This window comes from Gymnogyps californianus, chromosome 19 (genome assembly GCF_018139145.2).
Source record: "Gymnogyps californianus isolate 813 chromosome 19, ASM1813914v2, whole genome shotgun sequence".
NCBI lineage: Eukaryota > Metazoa > Chordata > Aves > Accipitriformes > Cathartidae > Gymnogyps > Gymnogyps californianus.
This window is the reverse complement of record NC_059489.1, coordinates 7,575,220-7,597,055: the sequence shown is the minus strand read 5'-3', so window position 1 is coordinate 7,597,055 and position 21,836 is coordinate 7,575,220. Positions and strand designations below refer to the sequence as shown.

Sequence of the window (21,836 nt, the reverse complement as noted above, 5' to 3'; positions counted from 1 at the left end):
GCGCCGGCTCTCGGGCAGGGCCCAGCGCCGCGGCGGAGAGGCAGCAGGTGCCTCGGGCAGCACGGCGGGGCGAACTCCCCTCCGAGCAGCCCCGGGGCTGCCCCTCTGAACCTCGTACCCGGCTCGCAGGGCCCGGGGTGGGGAGGAGGGGATGGAAGGAGGCCGCCCCATCTCGATCTACCTCATTTTCTTGTCTCGACAGTTTAAGTGCCGCGTGGATGTGGTGCTGGCTGCGGGTGTGTGGTGATCTAGTTGGTCAGTCAGCATCGTCTTCATGTTCACTTCATTGACTTGATTGCCTTGTAATAACCAGTTCCTCTTATTTCTTCACGCACTTCAAACACTTGCAGATAGATGAGCCTCCACGTTGTTGAAGGTGACATTCTCTGGAGTAGAGCTGCTGGAGCTCTCAGGCAAGCTCATTGATAAAGCTGACTAATCAAATTACGTGCTTTATGACTTCAGTGGGTTGCCTGCAGGTTGGAGAAGGACTCGTAAGGAAGCATTAGATCGATCACAGCAGATCAGGGAGACGTGCTGGCAGGTGTCAGGAAGAGCTCTGCTATGCCTTATTCACTTAACTCAGGGCCGTGAGATTTTTTCCCTTCTCTGGCTGGCAGGGTTCAGGGTGGGAGTTAAGACCCTCTAGAGACTGGGCTGAGTTTGCCTGCTGAGACTGCTGGAGACTGCCTAATCAACATTCTGCTAACTCTGGGAGCTCACATACTGATGGAATTGAACTTGAATATCTGTTAATAGCTTGGTGTGATAAAAGACCACACACTGCTCCTTTCCTTCCGTTCTGTTCTCCTTCCCATCTCTGCATACTCCTCACTTTTTGCCTGTTCCTCTCAATAACAAACTTGTTCAGTGATACGCTTTTTAAGAAAAATATTAGCAACGCTGTCTTGCTGAACTCACAGCTAGAAGAAGCCAGTCCCTCTCAGACTGGTGCTTTTCAGAGAAGCTCACTAAGAATTAATTTTTCAAGATAGCTTAAATCATTTGCTGTCCTCGTATGACAAATGCTGCAACACTCCACTGCTAAATTGCCCTTTTCTACTTTATTGGCTACTGCATCCATCATTTCCAATAAAAATAAAGCTAGCAGTTGTCCTTGGTAAGAGCACGTTGTGACACCAATGGTGCTGAGAAAAGGAAGTGGTGCCTATTCAGGTCAGTCAGGAGGAGTGGCTTGTTGCAGGGTAGAAGAACTTAAATCTTCAGAAACCTGCTTGAGAAACTAAGACTCATCAGTTTTTAAGAAAGCTCATCCTTTATTGTGGGTAAGAGTCCTGTATTTTGGGGGCATTTGGGGATGTGCATGTATTTGAATCTCTGTTGTACAAAGTCAAATTCATCTATTGTCTTACAAAAGGGTGCTGCTGTATGCTGCAGACTTCTGAGCATGTTAGTGCTGATATCTAGATCCAAAATATCCTTCCACACGTTACTAAAATGGCTCCAGATGCAAATCAAAACTGGATGTCTGAAAACCCAGCAGTAAGAGGTCTTCTGCCACCATTCATCAAGGGTAAGGTGCTGCTTCTATAACTGCATCGGTTTCTCGTGACTGGTAGAAGGAGGCTTCTAATGGCTTATGCTATCAGACAGTGCGCTGGAGAAAAATACAGAGCCCACTGCTTGTATGGGCATCATAATTAAAAGCTATTAATGAACTAAAATACATAATTACTATAGAGCTGGCTAACTCTCTTAATGGAAATCTGAGACTTGCCTACCAAGTGAGATCCTTGTTAGAAGGATGGGAGTCACTTTTCCGTGTGGTGAAGCTAAGGAGTTCTCTCCACGTGAGCTCATTTGAGTATCAACCGTGATGGCAGAACTTCCCACTTGAGGCTTTCCTAGGGACACTCGAGTGCCTGGAGCATCCCTGTGTTCTTTCACTGTGCCACGTGTGTTTCTCTTGCTTTCCATCTACCCTTTTCCGCATGTAACACTTGTCTCTGTGGACCACTCTGTAGGGAACCACAGCCCGACCCACAGGGAGAGGCAGCCAAAAGGCAGGTGATCGGCCTTTACCAACTATATCGCAAGGCCTGACAACGCTGCAGAGTGCCCATCGGTCTCACTGGTCTTATTTTCTCTTCATCAGCATGGAGAGAGAAGTGTTGATTACTGAGGTGGTGGATCTAGGAGTGGGACGGTGTCCTCTTCTGCTCCAGGATGCATCCTGTGTAAAGAGACACTAAAAGCTAGTCCGGGAACGCTTTGATCCTCTCCTGCCGTCTCTTGGCACATGCAGTCCACTTTGTTCTCTCACTAAAAGCCTAAGTGGCTTTTCATATCTGCAGTGTCTGATGCTCTTGAACTGACAAGGAAGGTGGCTGGTTCCTGGGGAAGTCAACTTGGGAAAGGTGAGTTTTAGTATGAAATCTTGAAATTTCTTAGTCCTCCTTTGAACATTGGCTGGAGGTCTGCACATATCTAGAAGGGAGACCTTCCTGCACGCACTGCAAAAAGGCTTCTGTGCCTGTCCAGTCCATGTAATTAAGCAGAATTGGGAACTACCATGTCAGCATGGAACTTCGTATTGCTCAAAAAGGCTTTGGAGTGCAGGCTCTGGGTCCAGCGAGGAAGGCAAAGAGAAACTGTGTTACTGTTTTCCAGTCAGGGGAAAAAGAAAAGAAAAAGAAAAAAAGGCAAAAAAATCAAGGCCTGATGAGGAGGGGAGTTACTAAGTTGTGCAATAGGAGGTTTGGAAGCTATTGCATGACTTGGGGAACAGAGGGAATGATCAGCATCTTGAACAGGGAAGGCACAGAACAGGCAGCGCCCCAGGCAAAAGGTATTTTCTATTCCCGGTGCTAAACTAGTATTAATGAAGAGCAAAGCCTGAATAAACCACTCAGACCTTCAGGGTCCAGGCTGAGAAGGCAGCTTTAGCCCTGCTCACTTGCTTACACCTTCAAATAACACTTTGCTTTCTATTCTTGCATTGAACTAATTGCAAAGTAATGCACAGTTTTGAAGGGGCTGGAGTTGCTTTTGTAGGCTTATGCTTGCTAATGTGCAGTAGTGCACACCTGCTTGTAGCTCTCTTCATGTCTTAAAAATCTTAATGTTTTAAAGTCTCGGTGTGAAAGGGAATGTATGTTGAACGCCCATATTCCCTGCCCTCTTCTGAAGAGGGTGGAGCACTAAGCCAAAGAGCTCTGCAATATCTAGATACGTCATATTTCTTCCTTATAAAACTGCTGTACAAAAATGAAACAAGGCATGGAATTATTTTAGGAAACAACACATGGAATTTTCTTCCCAGAGATGGAATTTCTCTGGAATTCTCACTGTGACGCTCCCCCATTCACTTCCCTTCAACTCTGTGCTTTGAAGAGGAGCTCAGAGAGACAAAAAGCTTCGCCTTTGCACCCCTCTGCTGCAGCCCGGACCCTGCAGGACTGGGTCCTTTGCAGTTCCCAGTGTGGCTTCTCCCCCGCCGCTCGCTCTGAGTGCTGCTGTCTAGCCAGTTATCTTCGTGGGTTTTAGCACTCTGTTTATTGTTAGCTCCACTGAATCTCCTGTATAATGTGAGTTTCCTCTGTTGCTATATAAGAAGAAAAGCCATATAAATATGAGGTTTGTAGAAACCTGCTCTGTGACTGGGGATCTGTCTAATTGGTGGTGAGACCAATGGTGGTACAGCTGAAACAGTTTTCAGCTTTTTTGAGCACATATAACTTCTGCAGTGGTAGCGAAATCACATATGTTCTCATAAAACTTGGCGTGTTTTCTGTCTCCTTTTGAGCACATTTGTTCTATTTGTGATGCTGGCCTTAATGTATGTCTCACTTAATGCCATTCCTGCGTTCAGTTCTTTCATGCCGCTCTCAGGCCTTGACGAGTTTCATCCTACCTCCCAAAGAAATCCTCCTCCTGGACCTGCACCTGCAGCACAGAGATCTTCAAAGAGGGAGGGGGAAGAAGTGGCGAGAGCAAAATAAAACAGGACCATCGAGCAACATCAGTCTTGTGACACCCTTCCTCACAGCGGTCGCTTCTCTGTGATGTTGCATCATTTCTAAAAATAGAACTTAAGGTCCTTTGGGAAACAGCACTTGTCTTTTGTTCTGTAAAATACCCCGTGTGTTTTGAGTCTTGCTTAAAAAAGCCGTGTGTGAAGTAGAAGAATAGAGTGGGGTTTAAGACACTTTATTTCCTTGTTCTCACATATAGTCCTGCTTCTTAGTGGTGATAATGGACTTCAGAAGGTCCAAATGGCATTGCCCATTGCTCTTCAGAGCTAAAATAAAAGGTGAGGGAAGATCGTAGGAGACTGATACACTGTCAGACTGTGCGAGGGCGATTTGTACAGAAGCATGTTGTTTTCTCTAGCCACAGGTGCTTCTTGCCTTGCGGTAGCTTAAACAAATAGAAAAATAATAGCATGAGTAATTAAATGCAGGGAAAACAGGCAGGATAGACTGATTGGAACAGTCTTTTGATGATAAATCAAGGAAAATGACACAGGTAGGAGTGGAAAGTACAGCTCAAAGGAGTGTCAGTTTGAGTTGCAGTTACAATGTAAAGCAGCATCTCAGTTGCCTTCCTGGGTCAGACTGAGCTCTTCTAGTGCCTCCGATTTTTCCAGAACTGACTCATAAAGACTCTTCAGAAGGAGTAAAATACTAAAACTAAAAGGTTCTATGAAATTTTAGATGAAATGTGATCTTTCAGAGAACTGAAGCAGAGGGAAAATTTTACAATATATAGTAGCCTAGTCTACAAGGAGATGGTAGAAGACTTCACCGCCCGTGTGTATTGGGTTTCCGTGGCAAGGTTTTGGTAGCGGGGGGGCTACAGGGGTGGCTTCTGTGAGAAGCTGCTAGAAGCTTCGCCCATGTCCAATGGAGGCAATGCCAGCCGGCTCCAAGGTGGACCTGCTGCTGGCCAAGGCCGAGCTCATCAGTGACGGTGGTAGCACCTCTGGGACAACATATTTAAGGAGGGGGAAACGTTGCTGCGCAACCGCAACTTCAGCCAGAGATAGGAGTGAGAATTTGTGAGAGAAACAACTCCGCAGACACCAAGGTCAGTGAAGAAGGAGGGGGAGGAGGTGCTCCAGGCGCTGGAGCAGAGATTCCCCTGCAGCCCGTGGGGAAGACCATGGTGAGGCAGGCTGTCCCCCTGCAGCCCATGGAGGTCCACGGTGGAGCAGATATCCACCTGCAGCCCGTGGAGGACCCCACGCTGGAGCAGGGGGGTGCCCAAAGGACATTGTGACCCCATGGGAAGCCCACGCTGGAGCAGGCTCCTGGCAGGACCTGTGGACCCATGGAGAGAGGAGCCCAGGCTGGAGCAGGTTTGCTGGCAGGGCTTGTGACCCCACGGGGGACCCACGCTGGAGCAGTCTGCTCCTGAAGGACTGCGCCCCGTGGAAGGGACCCATGCTGGAGCAGTTCGTGAAGAAGTGCAGCCCGTGGGAAGGACTCACGTTGGAGAAGTTTGTGGAGGACTGTCTCCTGTGGGAGGGACCCCACGCTGGAGCAGGGGAAGAGTGTGAGGAGTCCTCCCCCTGAGGAGGAAGGAGCGGCAGAAACAACGTGTGATGAACTGACTGCAACCCGCATTCCCTGTCCCCCTGGGGGGGAGGAGGTAGAGAAAATCGGGAGTGAAGTTGAGCCTGGGAAGAAGGGAGGGGTGGGGGGAAGGTGTTTTAAGATTTAGTTTTTATTTCTCATTACCCTTCTCTGATTTGATTGGTAATAAATTAAACTAATTTCCCCAAGTCGAGTCTGTTTTGCCTGTGACAGTAATTGGTGAGTGATCTCTCCCTGTCCTTATCTTGACCCACGAGCTTTTCGTTATATTTTCTCTCCCCTGTCCAGCTGAGGAGGGAAGTGATAGAGTGGCTTTGGTGGGCACCTGGCGTCCAGCAAGGGTCAACCCACCACACCGTGGTTTGTGGAAGCTCAGCTAGCTGCGCGGGCCATCTTCACTGCCTCAGGTAGGGTTGTGGGTGTGTTATTTTCTCAACTGTGGACTCGGGTAAAGGTTCAGCTTCAGCTTCCTGTCTTCTTCAATTTCCAGGCAATTGCAATAAAACAAAAAACTCCCCGTAAGTCTGCACTCAGGAGGTCCTGGAATGTAAACTAATGTGACAAAAGGCAGAGGAGGGGGATCAGAATCCACAGAGAGAAGCAGTCTGTATTTGCTCGTAAGTTAAGTTTCTCTTTGGTTGATATTTCACTACTTGAGTAGTTTATTCTGGACAAATCCTGTCTTGTAACTTCTCCAAAATGGTGCAGGATGTGCGTTATACGCAGGCCTGGGTTTTGTCATGCCAGGAACAGAGCGTGTGTGTGACCATATGGCCACCTCTGCGTCATGATCCAGAGCGTATTCACCACACGGAGCGGCGCTGGTGTGGACTAATGCCCACCTGGTAAATCCACCCCTGAAGTATTTACAAGGGTCATTTTTGTGGTGCTTCTTTCCCCGCTGTGTGCTGTAGAGAAACAGTTGACAAATTATGGTGGCAGGTGTGATGAAAAAAGGCTCAGAAGCAGTTTTGTGGAAACCTGTGAAATCCCTGGAGTTATTGAGAATTTCCTCCTCCCCTCCATTGGAATGAACTTGAAGAGATCACATCATTAGTAGTATATCCTCTTATTTATGTATTATAATTTTTGAGGTGCTGCATCATGTCCTTAGCTTGTTGAAGAATGTAAGTAAACCTTGACTGCAATTGTTTGAATTATATTCAAGATGCATTTTTCAGATGCAGCAGAGAGGCACAGCGGGTCTCCGTTCCCTCTGCAGAAACTACAATGTATTTCAGGGCAAACTCACGCCTCACCTTCCTTGGTGGGAAGGCCGGGGATTTTGGAAGCGCAGCGGATGGCTGTCAAACCTTGCAGCCTGTATCAGTGTCATCCGTAAAACAGTGAAGGCCACGAGTAGGGGGGAAAAAATGCGTCAGGTTTGAGGAGGCCCAAGAGGAGGACAAGGCGGAGGGGTCACCCCTGGAGGAGCGTCAGGGATAGGTGCCGGTGGGGAGGAGCGCAGCAGGCCCGAGAGCGAGGGCAGCCAGCAGGGCCCCTGGGTGAGGTGCCGAAGGGGCGGCAGCGCTGAGGGGGCCCTGAGGAGGCCGGGCCGGGGGCCGCGAAGCTGGCGGGGAGGGGCGCAGGGCGCCGCGGCCCGGCGGCCATTTTGAGGAGGACAATACCCGCCGCACGGCAGGGCCCGCTGCGCCCGGCGGGCAGGCGGGGCGGGGCGCGCGCACGCAGCGCGGGCAGCGGCCGGGGCGCGCGCACGCTCCGCCTCCCGCCGCCGCGTTATGTAACGGCCGGGGCGCGCGCGCGCTCCCTCCCCCCCCCCCCCCGCGCCCGCCCCCGCCCTGTCCCCGCCCCTCCTCCCCCCCCCCGCCCGCCCGCCAGGGCCCAATGGGCGGCGGGGCCGCGCCGGGGGGGGGGCGGGGGAGAGCCCGGCGGACGGGGCGGGCGCGCGCACGCACGAGGGCAAGGCGCGGCCCCGCGGCAGTGCGTGCGCGCTCCCTCCCCCCCCCCGCCTTCCCCTCTCTCTCTCTCTCCTCTTCTCCGCCGCGCTCGGTCGTTTCTTCCCCCCCTTTGTGAGGCGCTCGGAGTGGCCCGGACATCGCTGACTCGCCATGGCCGACGAGAAGCCCAAGGTGAGGCAGGCACCCTCCCGCCCCCTCCGCCTCCCCTCCCTCGCCCCCGCCGCCTCACTTCGCCCCTCAGGCGGCGGCGGCGGGAGGCCAGGGCCCGGCCGCGGGCCCGGCCCCGGCCCGGCTAGCCAACGGCCTCGGCTCCGCCGCGCCGGCTTTGCGCGCCATTTTCCTGCGCACCCAGGCCGCGGCCGCCTTCCCGCCCCGCCGGGGGAGGGAGGCCGGGGCCGCAGCCTCCCGGGGCGGGCGGAGGATCCCCGGGGAGGGCGGCGGGGAGAGGGGGGGGCCGAGGGGGGCGAATCCGGGCTCCCTTCCCGCCCTCCTCAGGGAGAGAGGCAGGTCCGGAGGCGGTTGCTGCCGTTGCCTTCCTCCTCCTCCTCCTCCTCCTTGCGGGGCCGGATCCGGCCTCCCCTGCGCGGCTGGCGGTGGCTCGGGCGCAGCATCCCCGCTCGTAACCAGCCTTTCGCTGGGGCACTTGCCAGCCCCTTCCCATACGGTGCTGGCGGGAGCGCGCCGGGGCCTTTCCGCCGCGGGAGGGGCGGGCGGGTATCGCTCCCTGCCCCTTTTGTGCTGCCTCTCGGCCCAGCTCCCCTGGCCGCGGGAGGGGCCGCCCGGGGGGCTCCTGCGGGCGGAGGGGAGCTTCGCTTTTCAACAGCGGGAATTAAAAACCAACCACAGCGAAAAAAAACCACAGCCCGTGCTGCCGCCGCCGTCGTCGTCCCCCGTCCCCCCCCCCCCCCGTTTTTTTTTTTTTTTTAAAACTGAGTTTGAAGGCGCCAGAAAATAATAAACGGCAGCGGGCCAGTGTGTCGGGGCCGTGGCCTGGGGCGCGGCGTGCGGGGGATCTGTCACATGGCGGGGACCCGCACCCCGGCCGGGGCCATCCGACACCCTCGCCGCTTCTCTGGCCTCCGGTCGCTTCTCCTAAAGAAAACAAAGATGAAAATGCTGCTGGGCACCTCCGGAGCGGGCGCTGCCTAGGAACTGGGTAGCGTTGAATCTTATCTTTGCTTCTGCCGTGATACTGTGGATCAGAACAGGAGCAACGGAGTTGCAAGTTGGTTCTCTGCCGTTTCTGCGTGTGGCTTCTAATGGAAGCGAGAGGATCTGACTGCATATTTAGGAGGGCTTTTTCTTAAACGTTTTCTGAAGGAGAAAGCTTGGTTCTTCTCAGATTTTGTCACCTTTTCAAATACAATCCTTTAAAGTATCTTGAAGTTTTCTTCAGAAGTACCTCAACTGATATGAAAAAGTTTGAGATACAGCAAGAAAGAGACTTGCTAGTGGTTGAGATCATAGTTATAACACAAATAACTATTTCTTTTTTTGGGAACTGTTGTGTTGCATATTATCGTGCCCTCGATAGAAATAACTTTTTTATTTGTTGTAGAACAACTGGCCTCGTAAGTCTTCACTGCTACTTTGCATGTTAACCAATCTCAAGAATGACAACTAATATTAGTAGGGTTTGGGGGGTTTTTGTGTGGCTTTTTTTTTTTAAATTTATTTTCAAATTAAAAGTACTGACCTTTATTTCCTAATTCAAAGTTTCAAGTTGGTAAACAGCTATAATATCTTTATTTCTTCCTTTTTAATGACCTGTTGCACTTTGGTAAAATGTTAACTTCTTGTTTCATACCTTTTAAAAAAGTGTTGGGTTTTTTTCTTTTATTTCCTCAACAGGAAGGAGTGAAGACTGAAAACAATGACCACATTAATCTGAAGGTGGCAGGGCAAGATGGGTCTGTGGTGCAGTTTAAGATTAAGAGGCATACACCACTTAGTAAACTAATGAAAGCCTATTGTGAACGACAGGTATGGTTCTTGTGTGATCATCAGGAGAAACGGTGTCTGGGGGAGAGGTGATCTCCATAGAGATAGATGGAGACAGTAAAGTCTTAAAACTATGTAAATATGCAAAATGATAAAGACTTAACAGAAACTCATTGTGGTGTGGGAAGTGTATTGTTCTTAGGATCTGTTGCAGAGTGGACTGACAGGGTTGTGACAGGAAATGGGTAAAACACAGATCTGTTGTTATCTTTGTGAAATCTGCATTATAGGTGTAGGCTGTTAGTAGACTAACAGTTGCCTCCCGGTCAAAAATACCAGTATGGAAAGGGTGGGTTAGGAACCAGCGGTGTGAACTTAGGGTAGAGAGTTAAGTGATAATCAGAGGTATTTTTATAACTCTGAGTAACTTCTTGGTCTGGTCATAGACTTCTGATTTATTAGCTTAGTATTATTGTGTTGAGATGGGAGAATATCAGTGAGTATTTCAGGGTTTAAAGGTGTCTAATGTCTAGCTTGAGAAGGAGCTTGTACATTTAATGATGAGCTTTGTTTTTTTTCTTGGGCCTAGTTGTCAAATTAATCCTCTGAGGGACAAAAAAAATGTATTTTGCTAGTGTGGTGGCAACTGCAGCCAACCTACTAGGTTGCAGGTGGCTCTTGCAAGTTTTAAAAACACCTGTATAAGAGTAGTGCTATTTAACACTTTCTTCTGAAGCTTTTGATTAGAAAAATTTTGTCTCTGCTGTCCATGATTTTTTAATGAATGTCCGCCTTTAAAAAGTTTCATCTCTACAAAAGTTTTTGGAATTGGGGAAGGTTGTTTTTTTTTTAAACACAGATATGCAGTGGTACTATTGAATACAATAAAATCAGTGTAAAGTATTGAGGTAACTATTGCACCACCAAGAAAAACTAACTCTAATTCACATACAGAGTGGTAAAACCTCTTCGGTTTACCCTTTGCCGCAATAGGATGGTGATATGAATAGAGACAGGGAAAATCAGCTCTTACTGAACATGTGAATATGTTCTTGTAGGGGTATTCTGGGGATAAATTAGTGAATGTTTGAGGCTGTGGGCTCATTTTTCCTACCTCTGTTATACAAATTAGTGTTATATTATGTAAATCACCATGTATTGCTTTTTCCAAACATAAAGTGCAGTTATATCTGTCTTTTTGGGAGTTTGAGGATTGGTTAATTGTTTGTAAACTCCTGGGAAAGATGATTTTAGAAGTACCGTTCATACTTCAGTTACTTGGATACGAACAAAAGTAAGATTCTAAAACTTTTCACCTAAATTTCTAATCTGTTTTAAAAAAAACCAAAACCAACAAAAAAATCCAGGTGTCAATTGGAGAGGAAAAGCTTTAGAATGGGAGACATTTTTTCTGATTTAAATTTTAAGCTAGTAGGTATCTAAAGGATATTTCTGTGGAGGTGGATTTGTCTTTAAATTTTATTTCTTAGGTGCTTACTTCTCGAACTTTGTTTAAAAGCATTTGTTCTGTGTATCTCTAAAAGTTAGATTTTGTTCGTGTTCCTAACTAGGCATACCCAATCTTAAAATCCTTAAGCTGTGGACTTTAGATTTAATTTTGGAGAGGTGGAAGCTGCATATAGTAGAGAATTTAGCAGCTTTAAAAAATGAAAATCGTGTATTGCATGTAGTAGACCTAAAATGGAAGTAACTAAACCTTGAATGATATGTTTAGAAGATGAAGACTATTTGCAATTATTGTAAGTGAGAAAAAATCATCTGTGGAATATTCTTAATTTTTGTGGATACTAATCTCACCAAGGTACAGTTTTTCAGTATGTTTTCAGCTAGCATTTATTCAGCTCATAAAGTTGTCAGGAACCTGCAAAAAACCAACACTTTAGGAATAGGAAATATATATTTTAAGAAACACCATGTTGGAGAAAACAGCTCAAACCAAATGTTGCTGTGCAAAAATGTGCTGCTGCCATGACACTTAGCCACATGGTTTTCTGAAACAAGATAATGTTCTGAGTGAACACTGCAGAATCTTAGTCACGCTAGAGAAGGCATTTTGCTATGAACTATGAAGTCTTACCAAAAAGTTTACTCATACTCTTTATTAAACTATTTTTCCTGACAAATCACCTTCTCAAAAATAATTACTACATTACGTTTTCTTTTGTGTGTTACATCTGCTCTTGCATGGCTAAACGAAGGCTTCTTTTCTAATTCAGAGATGCCAAAGCAGCACTATGCAATACACTGGATTTACTTTGAAACCAACTAGACTTCTTGTATTTTTAGCTACTCTGTAGAGAGAGTAGATAGAACCGGGGAAAAAAGTAGACATGAAGGTTCTTGGTTCTCGTTGTATCCTCAAACTTCATTCATCTTCCTACGCAGAATGTAGTATGCTGTAGAATACCTTTGAAAACTAACTTGTGAATTTGAAGCTTATGTTATTAGTAGAAGGGACTGTTGCTCTTTAGTTATCTTTTTGAATCTGTTGGCTCAAGTGAGAATGAGAAGTAGCCTTCTGGGGATGGAAGAGGTCAGCAAAATGACTACTGTGTGGTAGAAATGCTAGTTCGAAATACTATTTAGTAGTTTCTGGAAGTAGAAGATTCCTTTAGTTTTTTTGAAAGTTCCAGCTGTGCATGGAAAAACCTTGTTCCATTGATTTCTTGTTAATAGGAATTCAAGGTCAAAAAGTTACCATTGCCTGCTCTTTGCTGCTGCAAACTAATAGAGGGTGGTTGCATTTCTGGAAAAAATATTTTAGAATACCTTTGCTTTTGGGCAAGATCAAAAAGGAGTATTGAGTATTACTGTTTGAAATTTGTTACCCAAAGTATTGCATCTGATTTTTAAGTGAATTATTATTAAAAAGCACTATAAAAATCCTGGCCTTTGGGGTGAGACTTGTGTACTAGAAATTGCTTTATTTTAACTTACAGTCAGCGGGGGCACTGTTGCTTCTCTTAGTTATTGGACACAATGCAATTTTTAATACAAAACAGATTGCAAGGATTTGTAGTGAAATGCCTTAAAGTCAGTGCATGAGGGGAGTACGAAAACTGTATCATGCATTATGAATGGTGGCTTTTAATGACCATGCTGCAATTCCAGTGAGAAGTTCAAGAGAAAACTAGTGAGTACTTTTACACCAGACTTACTTCCCTTTGTGTTACTTCTCTTTGTCCAGGGGTTGTCAATGAGGCAAATCAGATTCCGGTTCGATGGGCAGCCAATTAATGAAACAGACACACCTGCACAGGTAAACAACAGAAGCAAGACTAAAGAACTGTCTTTGAAATTTGCTGCAGGAGTTGATGCTTCTGTTTCATATAAAATACTTGTGTAACTGCATATATCGGTGATAGAACTTGATCTTTTTTAACCATTATTTTGGTATAACTAATTAAGAATTATTGGAAATGGAATCGTAAGACTTCTTCAGTGTTTTGAATGATAAGCCTGTATCACTGTAGTAATAAAATAAGAAAATGAAGTACAGTGTACAGATGGTGAGTCTTGTAAAACTGTCGCTTTATTGAGTCATGGCTCTGAGATAAGAATCGGTAAGTTAAGAATTGAGTTTTTCCTGGAGCAATGGCTTTATTTTTTTATAAAAGCTTGCCAGGATGTTATCAGAGATCCTGTTTGCAAACTTGAATTTGTAATACGAAAGTAATTTTCTGTTATTTGTAATCTGAAGCTCTGTTTCAACGGCATAAAATTAATGAATACTGTAAAGTTTGGGTTGGTTTTTTGTTCTTGGAATGGCTGTCATTTTAACCAATTACAGAATGGTTCACTGTGACTCTTCTGTATTTTTCTGTATTGTTCCACGTAGCTGTGTTTAATCAGCCTTTCCAAGTGATACAGTTTTCTATTCTTTTCAGAACCACTTGTTACAAAATAAGGGACTCGTGTTTTTAGAAGGTTTATAGTAGGTCTGTATTTTCTTAGCAGCTGCTCCAAAGAATGTGCCTCTTATGGCCACAATCTATGCAACTTTTTAAGTTGGAATACTGATAATTGAGGCAACAGGGTGCTTTTCTCTCCATCCATGTTATGCTGAAGCTAAGGATCAGTCTATTTATAGCTGTGGTAAATGCCATGGACCAGTTTGTTTTCCTGGAGCAGAAATTGAGACTGTTTTAGAAATATAACTTACATTAGTTACAGCAACTTCTTCAATCTTGGTACAGACTTTGTCAGTAGGTAACATTAACATCCCAGGCATATCAACTGTAAAAATTATGGTGAAAAAAGAGAGTTATATTAATGAAGTATTGCTGTTCCTCACTGGCAGTTTGCTACATGGTTGACCATGTAAAGTGGTTTTTGTGCTTGCTGATGTTTGGTTTTACTGCCTGGTTGGGTTAGGGGCCTTAATTATAGTCTGCTTTCTTTAGTGCTGTAGCTGAAGCCATTTGCACATTTGAACAACAACAGCAAAGTAGAATGTTGGCAATGTTCTAAGGTAAACTGAGGAAGTAAATAGGAGAAAGAAGATGCAAAGGCAAAGAAGGCAACAGAATTAAAATATTATGAATGCCTATCTTTTCCATAGGAGTCATACAATGCACCCTGAAGTTACATACTAGAATTCATTCTAGGACAACAGCTATCAACTGGCATTTTTTTTCCCATGTAATTTTTTTGCTTTTGAGTTACGGTGAAGTAGGTTAAATGTACAAAGTGATGATGATGGAGGGGGAGCGGGGCTGATCTGGTTAAGTTGCATAAAAAGTAAACATGAAGGTAGGAAACGTAAGAACAACCCAGCCTATAGTAGATATCTGAGAAGAGTTGAAAGCCTTTTTTCTCTTTTCTGCTATAGTTGGAAATGGAGGATGAAGATACAATTGATGTGTTCCAGCAGCAAACAGGAGGAGTTTACTAAAAAAAAAAAAACACACACACAAAAAGAACCTGCTACTTTCCTCTCCAGAACTGTGCTCCCACAGGCGACACATTCACAATTAGAAAAATGAGACTTGGTTCAGCCACATCCTGACTACTGCAGTATAGTTTTCTCTCTTCTCTCTCTGATTTTTTTCCTATTCCTTCTATTGTACATAAAGTAACTGGTGTATGTGCACAGACATAATGCATATTTTTTTTAACTAAATGGCCAATGGTATGTTTTGATCAACATTTAATGGAGATGGGGTGGGAAAACAAACTGGTTCTGTGAAAATGCCCCTTTCTCCGTTAGTGGCATGCTCCTTCTACTTTTATCTTTATATTCCAGTAAGTTATTTTGCTCTCACTGTTTAAAAACAAAAACCTTGCATACCTTGTTTGATTGGATAATTTCAATGTTTTTCTTTTATCATTGTAAAACCAAGGACAATTTTATAACTTTTTTGTACGTAGCTGTTACATGTAGAGCAATCTCTGTCTAAGTAGGGGTAAATTACTCTAAAAAAAAAAAAAAAAAAAATCCTAGATAGTTTTCCCTTCAAGTAAAGCGTCTTGTTGTTTAAATAAACTTCTTGTTTAAAATAACCAGTTTTCTTTATTTTTCTGTGGAGTAATAGTACTCGGCACTTGTATTTCTTTCTCTGCAGCACTGTATGCTTCTCAATTCTCAGCTTTCTATGTGGTAAGTAAGCATAATCCCCCTTTTACAGTCAGAAGACTGTTGGAAAATGAAAGGCTTCCTTGAGACCTCTCAGTCAGTCAGCAGTTGAACTGGAAATAGAAGTCAGCTTTCTCTTTTGATTTTTTTTTTCTTTTTTTTTGGTGTATGTTCTGCTAAGCCAAAAATGTTTGATTAGGCAAACTGCAAATACTGGACTACTTACTAATATGTAAGCTCAGCCTTTGGGTTGAGCTCTTTTTGTCAGTCTTTAGTAGAAGCATCAATATTGTTGTTACAGTAGCTTATTTAAAACTGTATTTGAATGCTTTTTGATGTAAACATTAAGTTAAAAAGAGCAGATAATTTCGTTAACCATTCAGTTTACCGTGATATCAAATGGGAGATGCTCGGAAATGTAAAGCAAAAATAAAACATTGAGTTCTGGTTTTGGGTGTATTTAGCTATGGTGGCGTAGATTCCATGCTCTGCTTTACCGTTGTGGTATTCCTGCTTGAAAGGGGAAGAGGCTTGAAGTACTGAAGGGAGCTAGTGACGATGATGTTTTTCATGAGTCTTTTCACAAGGCTGCTGTTCTTGAGTTTTCTCATGGGGAAGTTTAGAGGTTGCAGTGAAATCCATGGACGTTCATGAAAGATTATATCCTTGTCTACGCAGCAGCCCCAAAGCATTCTCTGATGTCCTATGAATGTTCTAATATTTTGTAGTGTTTGCAGTAAGTTAATGCTCTTTTAGGTATTAACTTGTTAGCAGAGTTCACTTTTTGGTGGTAGTTTTTGTAATAGTTAATTTGAGAAGTAATTACTACATGCTAGGCCTGTGCCTGCTGGATCTGGAAATTCTTTAACTTTGTGGCAGAATGATGGGTCTGTGCATTTAGCTAATGGACAATGATCTATTTGACTTCTGTCACGATTTTAACGTTTGATATTACATTAATTGCATCTAATGTAGCTATAAGAAAAATAGCATCTGGTTTTGCAGTTGCTTTTGACTATGTAGCTGAAGGATGTAAGCTACTGTATGCTATTGTTTTAATTCTAGGAAATTCTACTGCTAAGCAGATTATTTTTTATTCTGGTATGTATCTTGTAGACTTCTGTGGTATATTGCAAGGTTGGAATTCCCTCTTGTGCACAAATGTTTTCATATCCAAACCCACAAAGGCCTGGAAAAAACTTCTTTGAAATAAAGGGTGGTGGTGGGAATATATTTCAACACCTTTCATAGGTTAGATGTGGAATACATTCCTCTTTGGCTTTAGAATCTCTGGCTTTCAACCTGACTAGGCTTCTGATAACAGTATATAAAATTCTTTCAACTTGATGTCACGCCAAGATTTCTCCCAGGAGAAAGCCGTCTTTATCTTGTTTGGCCAAAAAAGATGTTTGGACTTGCTTTAGTTTCTGAAGAAAGGGCGAGGTCTCCTGAAATACAGTTTGGTTTTTTTTTCAGCCCCACTTAAGACTGTGAAGCTCAAAACTCCCTGTTGTATCTTGCCTACTATTTTTTCTTTCCTGAGGCAATATAAGTTAAGTGACAGGTACTGAACAGTATGCTTTCAAAAACAATGTCTTAATTTCCTGAATTAGTAGACTGGTACTTCATCTGTCATGAACTTATGTACAGGATTCTTGTAACATAATGGTCCATTAATAAAACAAGACCGTTTAACATGAATTTTGATTAGCTGTGCAAAAATGAAAAACATAGGCTTTTGTACCTTTCAATTTGATGTGGTAGCTTTGGAAATACACCTTAATTCAGCATAAACTGAAATTTCCTCTAGTATTTAGCAACAGGCTATTAAAAAGATGGAGAGGCATTGATCACCTAAATTTCTCCATTTCTAACATCTTTCTGCTATTCACCTGAGCTTGCTCCTCATATTTCTGAAATAATTCCTCTAACAGTGCTGAATGGTGTTTATCTAAGATGGTGACTGCAATCAAAAACTGATAAAATGGTCTTTTTTGAGAGTGTTTCCTTGAGTAGATAAAAATCAAGAAACTCTCAAAGATGTTAAGTGACTTAGTTCCTTAAGAGCCTCAAACATTTAATTTCCATTAGTCTAGCAAATTGTTTAAGTGGACTGGCACATTCTGATACATAATGCATTTGTGTACGCAGCAATGCAGAAATACTAACCTGTGTTTTTTAAAACCTATTTTTTTAGAACGCTTCTTGCATGGTCTTGCAAATACTCTCCTTATGACAGAACTTGTTGCTTGTCGGTACTGCTCCTCTGCTGCTAGAGAATTTGCCTGTTGATTCCTGTTTGCTGGGACCTAAGTGGTTTTGCTGTGACTTCATCTTCACTAAGAAAGCTACTGCTAGGGGTGATGATTCAGAAGTGGTATGAAGTACAGGGATACAAACAGTTTGGATGAAATTATTTGGAGTTCACTTAGCCGTTTGGCCTGGCTTGATTTGTAACGGTTCTCATGTTTACACTGGTAGCCTAATGGACTACTAGAAGTCCACGTGTCGGAGGATAAAGGAAGACTGGGCAAAGAGGTCTTGTCACACTAGTTCAAGGTAAGTTTTTCATGTTTATTAAACAGCTGGGATCTTTCAAGAGCCTGGGCAAATTATATTATTACCCACAATTTTCAAATAATGTATTCTAAAGTGATTGCGATGCAATTTAGTTAATATTCCTCTCATGGTTTTTAAATGAAAAAGAATGGAGTAAGTCATAATTGGATACAATACTCTAGCGAGTTGTTGTGAATAAGACCTTGCCTTTAGTGTATGCTGGGTCTTTAGTCCCTCAAACAGTTTCAGTTTCGGTGGTGGAATGGACACAACCTTAAGCATTATTTGGCTTGCCAGTTATTTAAAAAGATGTAACCAAAATTGTTTGTTTCAGGCACGGAAAGTAAGGCATTTTTATTCATGTACAGGGGGAATAATGACAGATCGAAAGCACAGCTGGTTTTGGTGGGACCCTTAGTTAACACCTGAAAATCAGTGCCTTAGTTTATCTGCACAATGGGGATAATACCCACTTAAAAGAGCTCTTGTGAGGATCAATATTAAGTGGCCTGAGATGCTGGTTCAAAAAGGGTTCTGGGAGTGCAAGGCTGTTTGAAATGGAATATGCTAAACTGCCAAGAGTGTAAGGAAATACTCCAAGTGGTAATGTGAGAGAGATTCTTGTACTGGCATATGGAGGTGTTCTTAACAAAAGAAGAACCCCTGAAGTAGTACTAAGATAATTGCTGCTTCAAGATAACCACAATATCAAAACAGATAGAGCGTCTCTGCAAAGGTTATGGTCAGAGTGAGATTATTTTCTTGCCAGAATATTCCTTTCTAGTACCTTCATTACTTCTGAGTCAGGCAATGTAATGTAAGTGCTGTCATTTTGTCTGTGGGATACTGGTTCTATTGTGACCGTTGCTGCAACATTAATGAAAAGGTATAATGTGACTGGCTCAAAGAAAGAATACCTTCTATGCTTCAGCCAGTTGGAAAGAATTGAATTTCTAAGGAATAGCAATTTGTTTTCAAAGCTAAAACTGAAAAAAGTAGATGCTTCCTTCATCATCATCTGTTAAATTGAAAGTGAACAATGAATTGAAGGATTTGTATTAGAGTTTTAGATTGTAGCCTCTTAGTACATTTGTATCAGCTGGTGTGATGGATTGTTGTGGAGTACTGAAAGACAATCTAAAAGCATTTAAATAACTTGAATTATTCTTAATTATATTACCACTGTAATTAATAAATTTCATTATCTGGATTATTGATTATTTGTTCATTCTGGCTGTTAACCCGTTGCCAAACTGAATGTGTTGTGATAGTGAATAATTTAATCCTCTAATTTATCTTGCTTTTTTGTACTTGGTGTCAGAATGAGTTGGTAGTACAGCACTTCTCCCTGGTGGTTAGGATGTAGGAGTGTGAGGATAAATGGGAGACGGAAGACTGGATTTCGATCCCTGTTTTCAGTTTTTGGTTGGCCTTCAAGATGCTTAATTACAGAGGCTTCCTGATTTCTTCACTAGTAGCATGGGACTAATGGTCTTACTTTAACATGGAGATGCTGGGAGGCCCAGCTGGTGTTTATGAAATGGTTTGAGCCCCTTTGAGGGGAAGAGTTTTCCTCTTCTGAAGAATTTCAGCTTGTGCGGGAGGCATCAAGTAGGGCTGGTGGTGCTATGAAAGAAGTGGCTCGTTGTCAGCAGAGATCCTAGCAGTAATGAGGGTCAGTGGGGTGCTGTAGAAAGACAACAGAAGTGTGTGAGTTGGCGAGGAGCTGCAGTGGGAATGGGGACTATGGGAAGAGCTGTAGGTTTTGACAGTTAATTAATCCTGTTATGAGGATGACTTCAGAGCGCTGGCGAAAGACTAAGGTGGTGGATGCCCGAATAAATACTAAATAGATTGTTGGTCCTTAGGAAAGGAATATTCTCCGGGGGGACATGGATGCAAAGGACACCCCTTGTGATGAGTTTTGTGCTGGTTTTGGTGGCTTAGATCCACCCCTTCAGCATCCAGTGCATGGATCTCATTAAAGCACATCTGATGCCCTGCAAGGGCTCTTGAAGGATCGCTTGATTAAGAAAACTTCACAGTTTAAGCAAACTCGGACAAGACAAAAGTGGAATGAAAGGAGCTCTTTGAGGACTCTGTCAGGATACTGACTTCCCCTTCCAGTGATGCTTGTCTTTTTTTCCACTAAGGAACAATGGTTTGGAGTACACTGCCAGCCTTGGTAAGGCTGGATGCCCAGACAAGAACAGCAGCATGAATTGGCCACTGTGGTTTTTATGATGTTCAGAACTACATCTTTGCAGCTTTGAGAGGAGTGTGGACGTTGTGATTCAAGCCTCCTTCCCAAACAGTACTTACTGTTAGGAACTTTACCTGAAGATGTAGAGAGGCTCCAAAGCAGCTTTCACAGCTCTTGCAGACTACAGCATCTGCTTGGTAGGACAAACCGTTGAACCTGTAGGGTACCAGTCTTCCACTGAACTTCCACCACGCATCACTTCAGATGCGAATGTCTTTGACAGCTGCAAATCCAGCTGTAACAAGGATTATTTATTAGCTGATGCTTACTTTTTACCTTCAGCTGTGAATGAATTGGGGGAAGAAGAGAAGACAAAACTGAGTCAAAACCTCTTTTTTGTATGATGTGCTTGGGATGAGGAAAGAATGCTGCTTGTGACTGTGCCGTAAGTAGCAGAGACTGGCGTGAAGAAGAAACCCATGGTCATGGGAGGATGACGAAGCTGAGGTTTTTCTCAAACCAATGGTATCTCTTCTTGCCTAACCCTTGCATTTCGTGGAGTCTTGTTCAGACTTCCAGATGCTTTTTGCATTCATTGCCGGTTGAATTTCAACAGGTGGAATTGTTTGGTGTCTGAGTTTTTCAAACAGCTGCTGAGAATTGTTCTGGTCTAATGTCATCATCCAGGGAAGGATTGTAAGCCCAGTTTCTGTAGCCATCTTCATAAACCCCTTCATCTTGTTATGGGTAAACAGTCAGCAAAGCAGCTTTTATTTAAAGACAATCCTGCAGTCAGGACTGTCTGAGAGATCAGTGGGGTCCCTTGGAAATACTGAAGGTTTAGAATTTGAAAGCTGCATGTTAAAACTAGCTTTGTCAGAGGGAACAGGTTTTTCTTCATATTGACTTTAAAGAATGGCTCTGTATGTCTCAGGGGTACAAATTTAAGAGTCAAATCCTGTGGGTTTGAATAAAAAGCGTTTAGATGACAAAATACTTTGAAAGTTTCCGAGAGAGCAGATGCTTACCTGTGTGCAAGTAGGTATCATTTGACTTCTTAATGCCCAAGCCTAAGGGATAATAGAATTAAAACAACTGTGTCATGTTACTTAAAATTTCCCTTTAATCTACCTCTGGAAGGATGTGATGTGGCAGAGAATTCCCTGGGGACCTAAATAGTGGTTGGGCCTTTTTTTTTTTTTTTAAATAAGAATTTTTTATAGATCCTAGATTAGAAAAAAATAAAATACTGTGGTCCTGTTTGTGTAATTTTAGCAGTTCAGGTCTTCCCTGAGTTGTGTTGATATTAAGGCTGGTGATAATTCAGACACTTGACCTCATGTTGTACATAGAGTGAAGTAGCACAAACAAAGCTTGCATTTTCCAGACCAAAAAGAAGTATTTTCTAGAGAAAAGTGTTTTGGGGGTATTAAGGGCTGTTATTAGTGCAAACTGGGAGGGATGGATAGAACAGGTAGGGATTTTCTTTCCCTCTCCTCCCTCCTTTATGCAAGTACTAATCAAGGTAACATTTGCAGTGGGAGATCCTGATGCATTAATTTTGGAGTAAAAGTTGGGTGATTAAGGAACATCTATGTGTCTGAAAGTTGCAGAGAGTTCAGGAAGCTCCCAGTCACCAAATCAAATGTGGATTTGACAGATAGGTCAACAGCCAGCATCTGGTAATTTAAATTATGTGCTGTATGAGGTTTGTGCTAGCACTTGGTGGAAGATAATGGCACAGAAGCACGCAGCCTCGTGCTTTTAATACACAGTGTTGCTGGGCTTTGTACTCCACCTCCCAGAGCTGTTCTGGGACTCGCCTAATTTTCATGGAATAATCCACTGCTCCAGAATCTTCTGATACTGCAAATTATTTTATTGCACCATGTGTTCTGCTCTGAGATGACAGCGTTTCACACCGTCCCTGCTGCATCAGCCCTGTGTGCCTCTGCAGGTCGTTGGATGTTTCTCCATACTCATTGGAGCCAACCTCTAATGCCGCAGCAGCCTTGTGCGGACACCTCCTGCACCTTCGTGGCCTCTCTATTGTTCATCCA

At 43.7% G+C, this 21,836-nt stretch overlaps 1 protein-coding gene and 1 long non-coding RNA gene across 3 annotated transcripts; both read left to right on the top strand.

The window, feature by feature from the left end:
• The first annotated feature begins 391 nt into the window (after positions 1-391).
• Positions 392-4,215, top strand: LOC127023920 (uncharacterized). The gene is made up of 4 exons (XR_007767501.1): positions 392-1,286; positions 1,379-1,534; positions 2,117-2,378; positions 3,833-4,215. It is a non-coding gene; the product is annotated as an uncharacterized LOC127023920 (long non-coding RNA).
• Positions 4,216-7,493: 3,278 nt separating this feature from the next.
• Positions 7,494-14,941, top strand: SUMO2 (small ubiquitin like modifier 2). Of its 2 annotated transcripts, XM_050908243.1 has the most exons (4): positions 7,494-7,648; positions 9,329-9,460; positions 12,627-12,698; positions 14,271-14,941. In XM_050908243.1, exons 1-4 carry the CDS (start codon positions 7,628-7,630, stop codon positions 14,331-14,333), a joined length of 288 nt encoding a protein of 95 aa, XP_050764200.1. In that variant the 5' UTR covers positions 7,494-7,627; the 3' UTR covers positions 14,334-14,941. The 2 variants fall into 2 exon arrangements, with proteins under 2 accessions (XP_050764200.1, XP_050764201.1); XM_050908244.1 differs by lacking the exon at positions 12,627-12,698.
• Positions 14,942-21,836: the final 6,895 nt, after the last annotated feature.

Bases quoted from the DNA above. Each gene is read 5' to 3' on its own strand.
- SUMO2 (XM_050908243.1), top strand. From the start codon at position 7,628: ATGGCCGACGAGAAGCCCAAG. The intron at 7,649-9,328 runs GTGAGGCAGGCA...TTTCCTCAACAG, and splicing joins TGGCCGACGAGAAGCCCAAG to GAAGGAGTGAAGACTGAAAA. The intron at 12,699-14,270 runs GTAAACAACAGA...TTTCTGCTATAG, and splicing joins AAACAGACACACCTGCACAG to TTGGAAATGGAGGATGAAGA.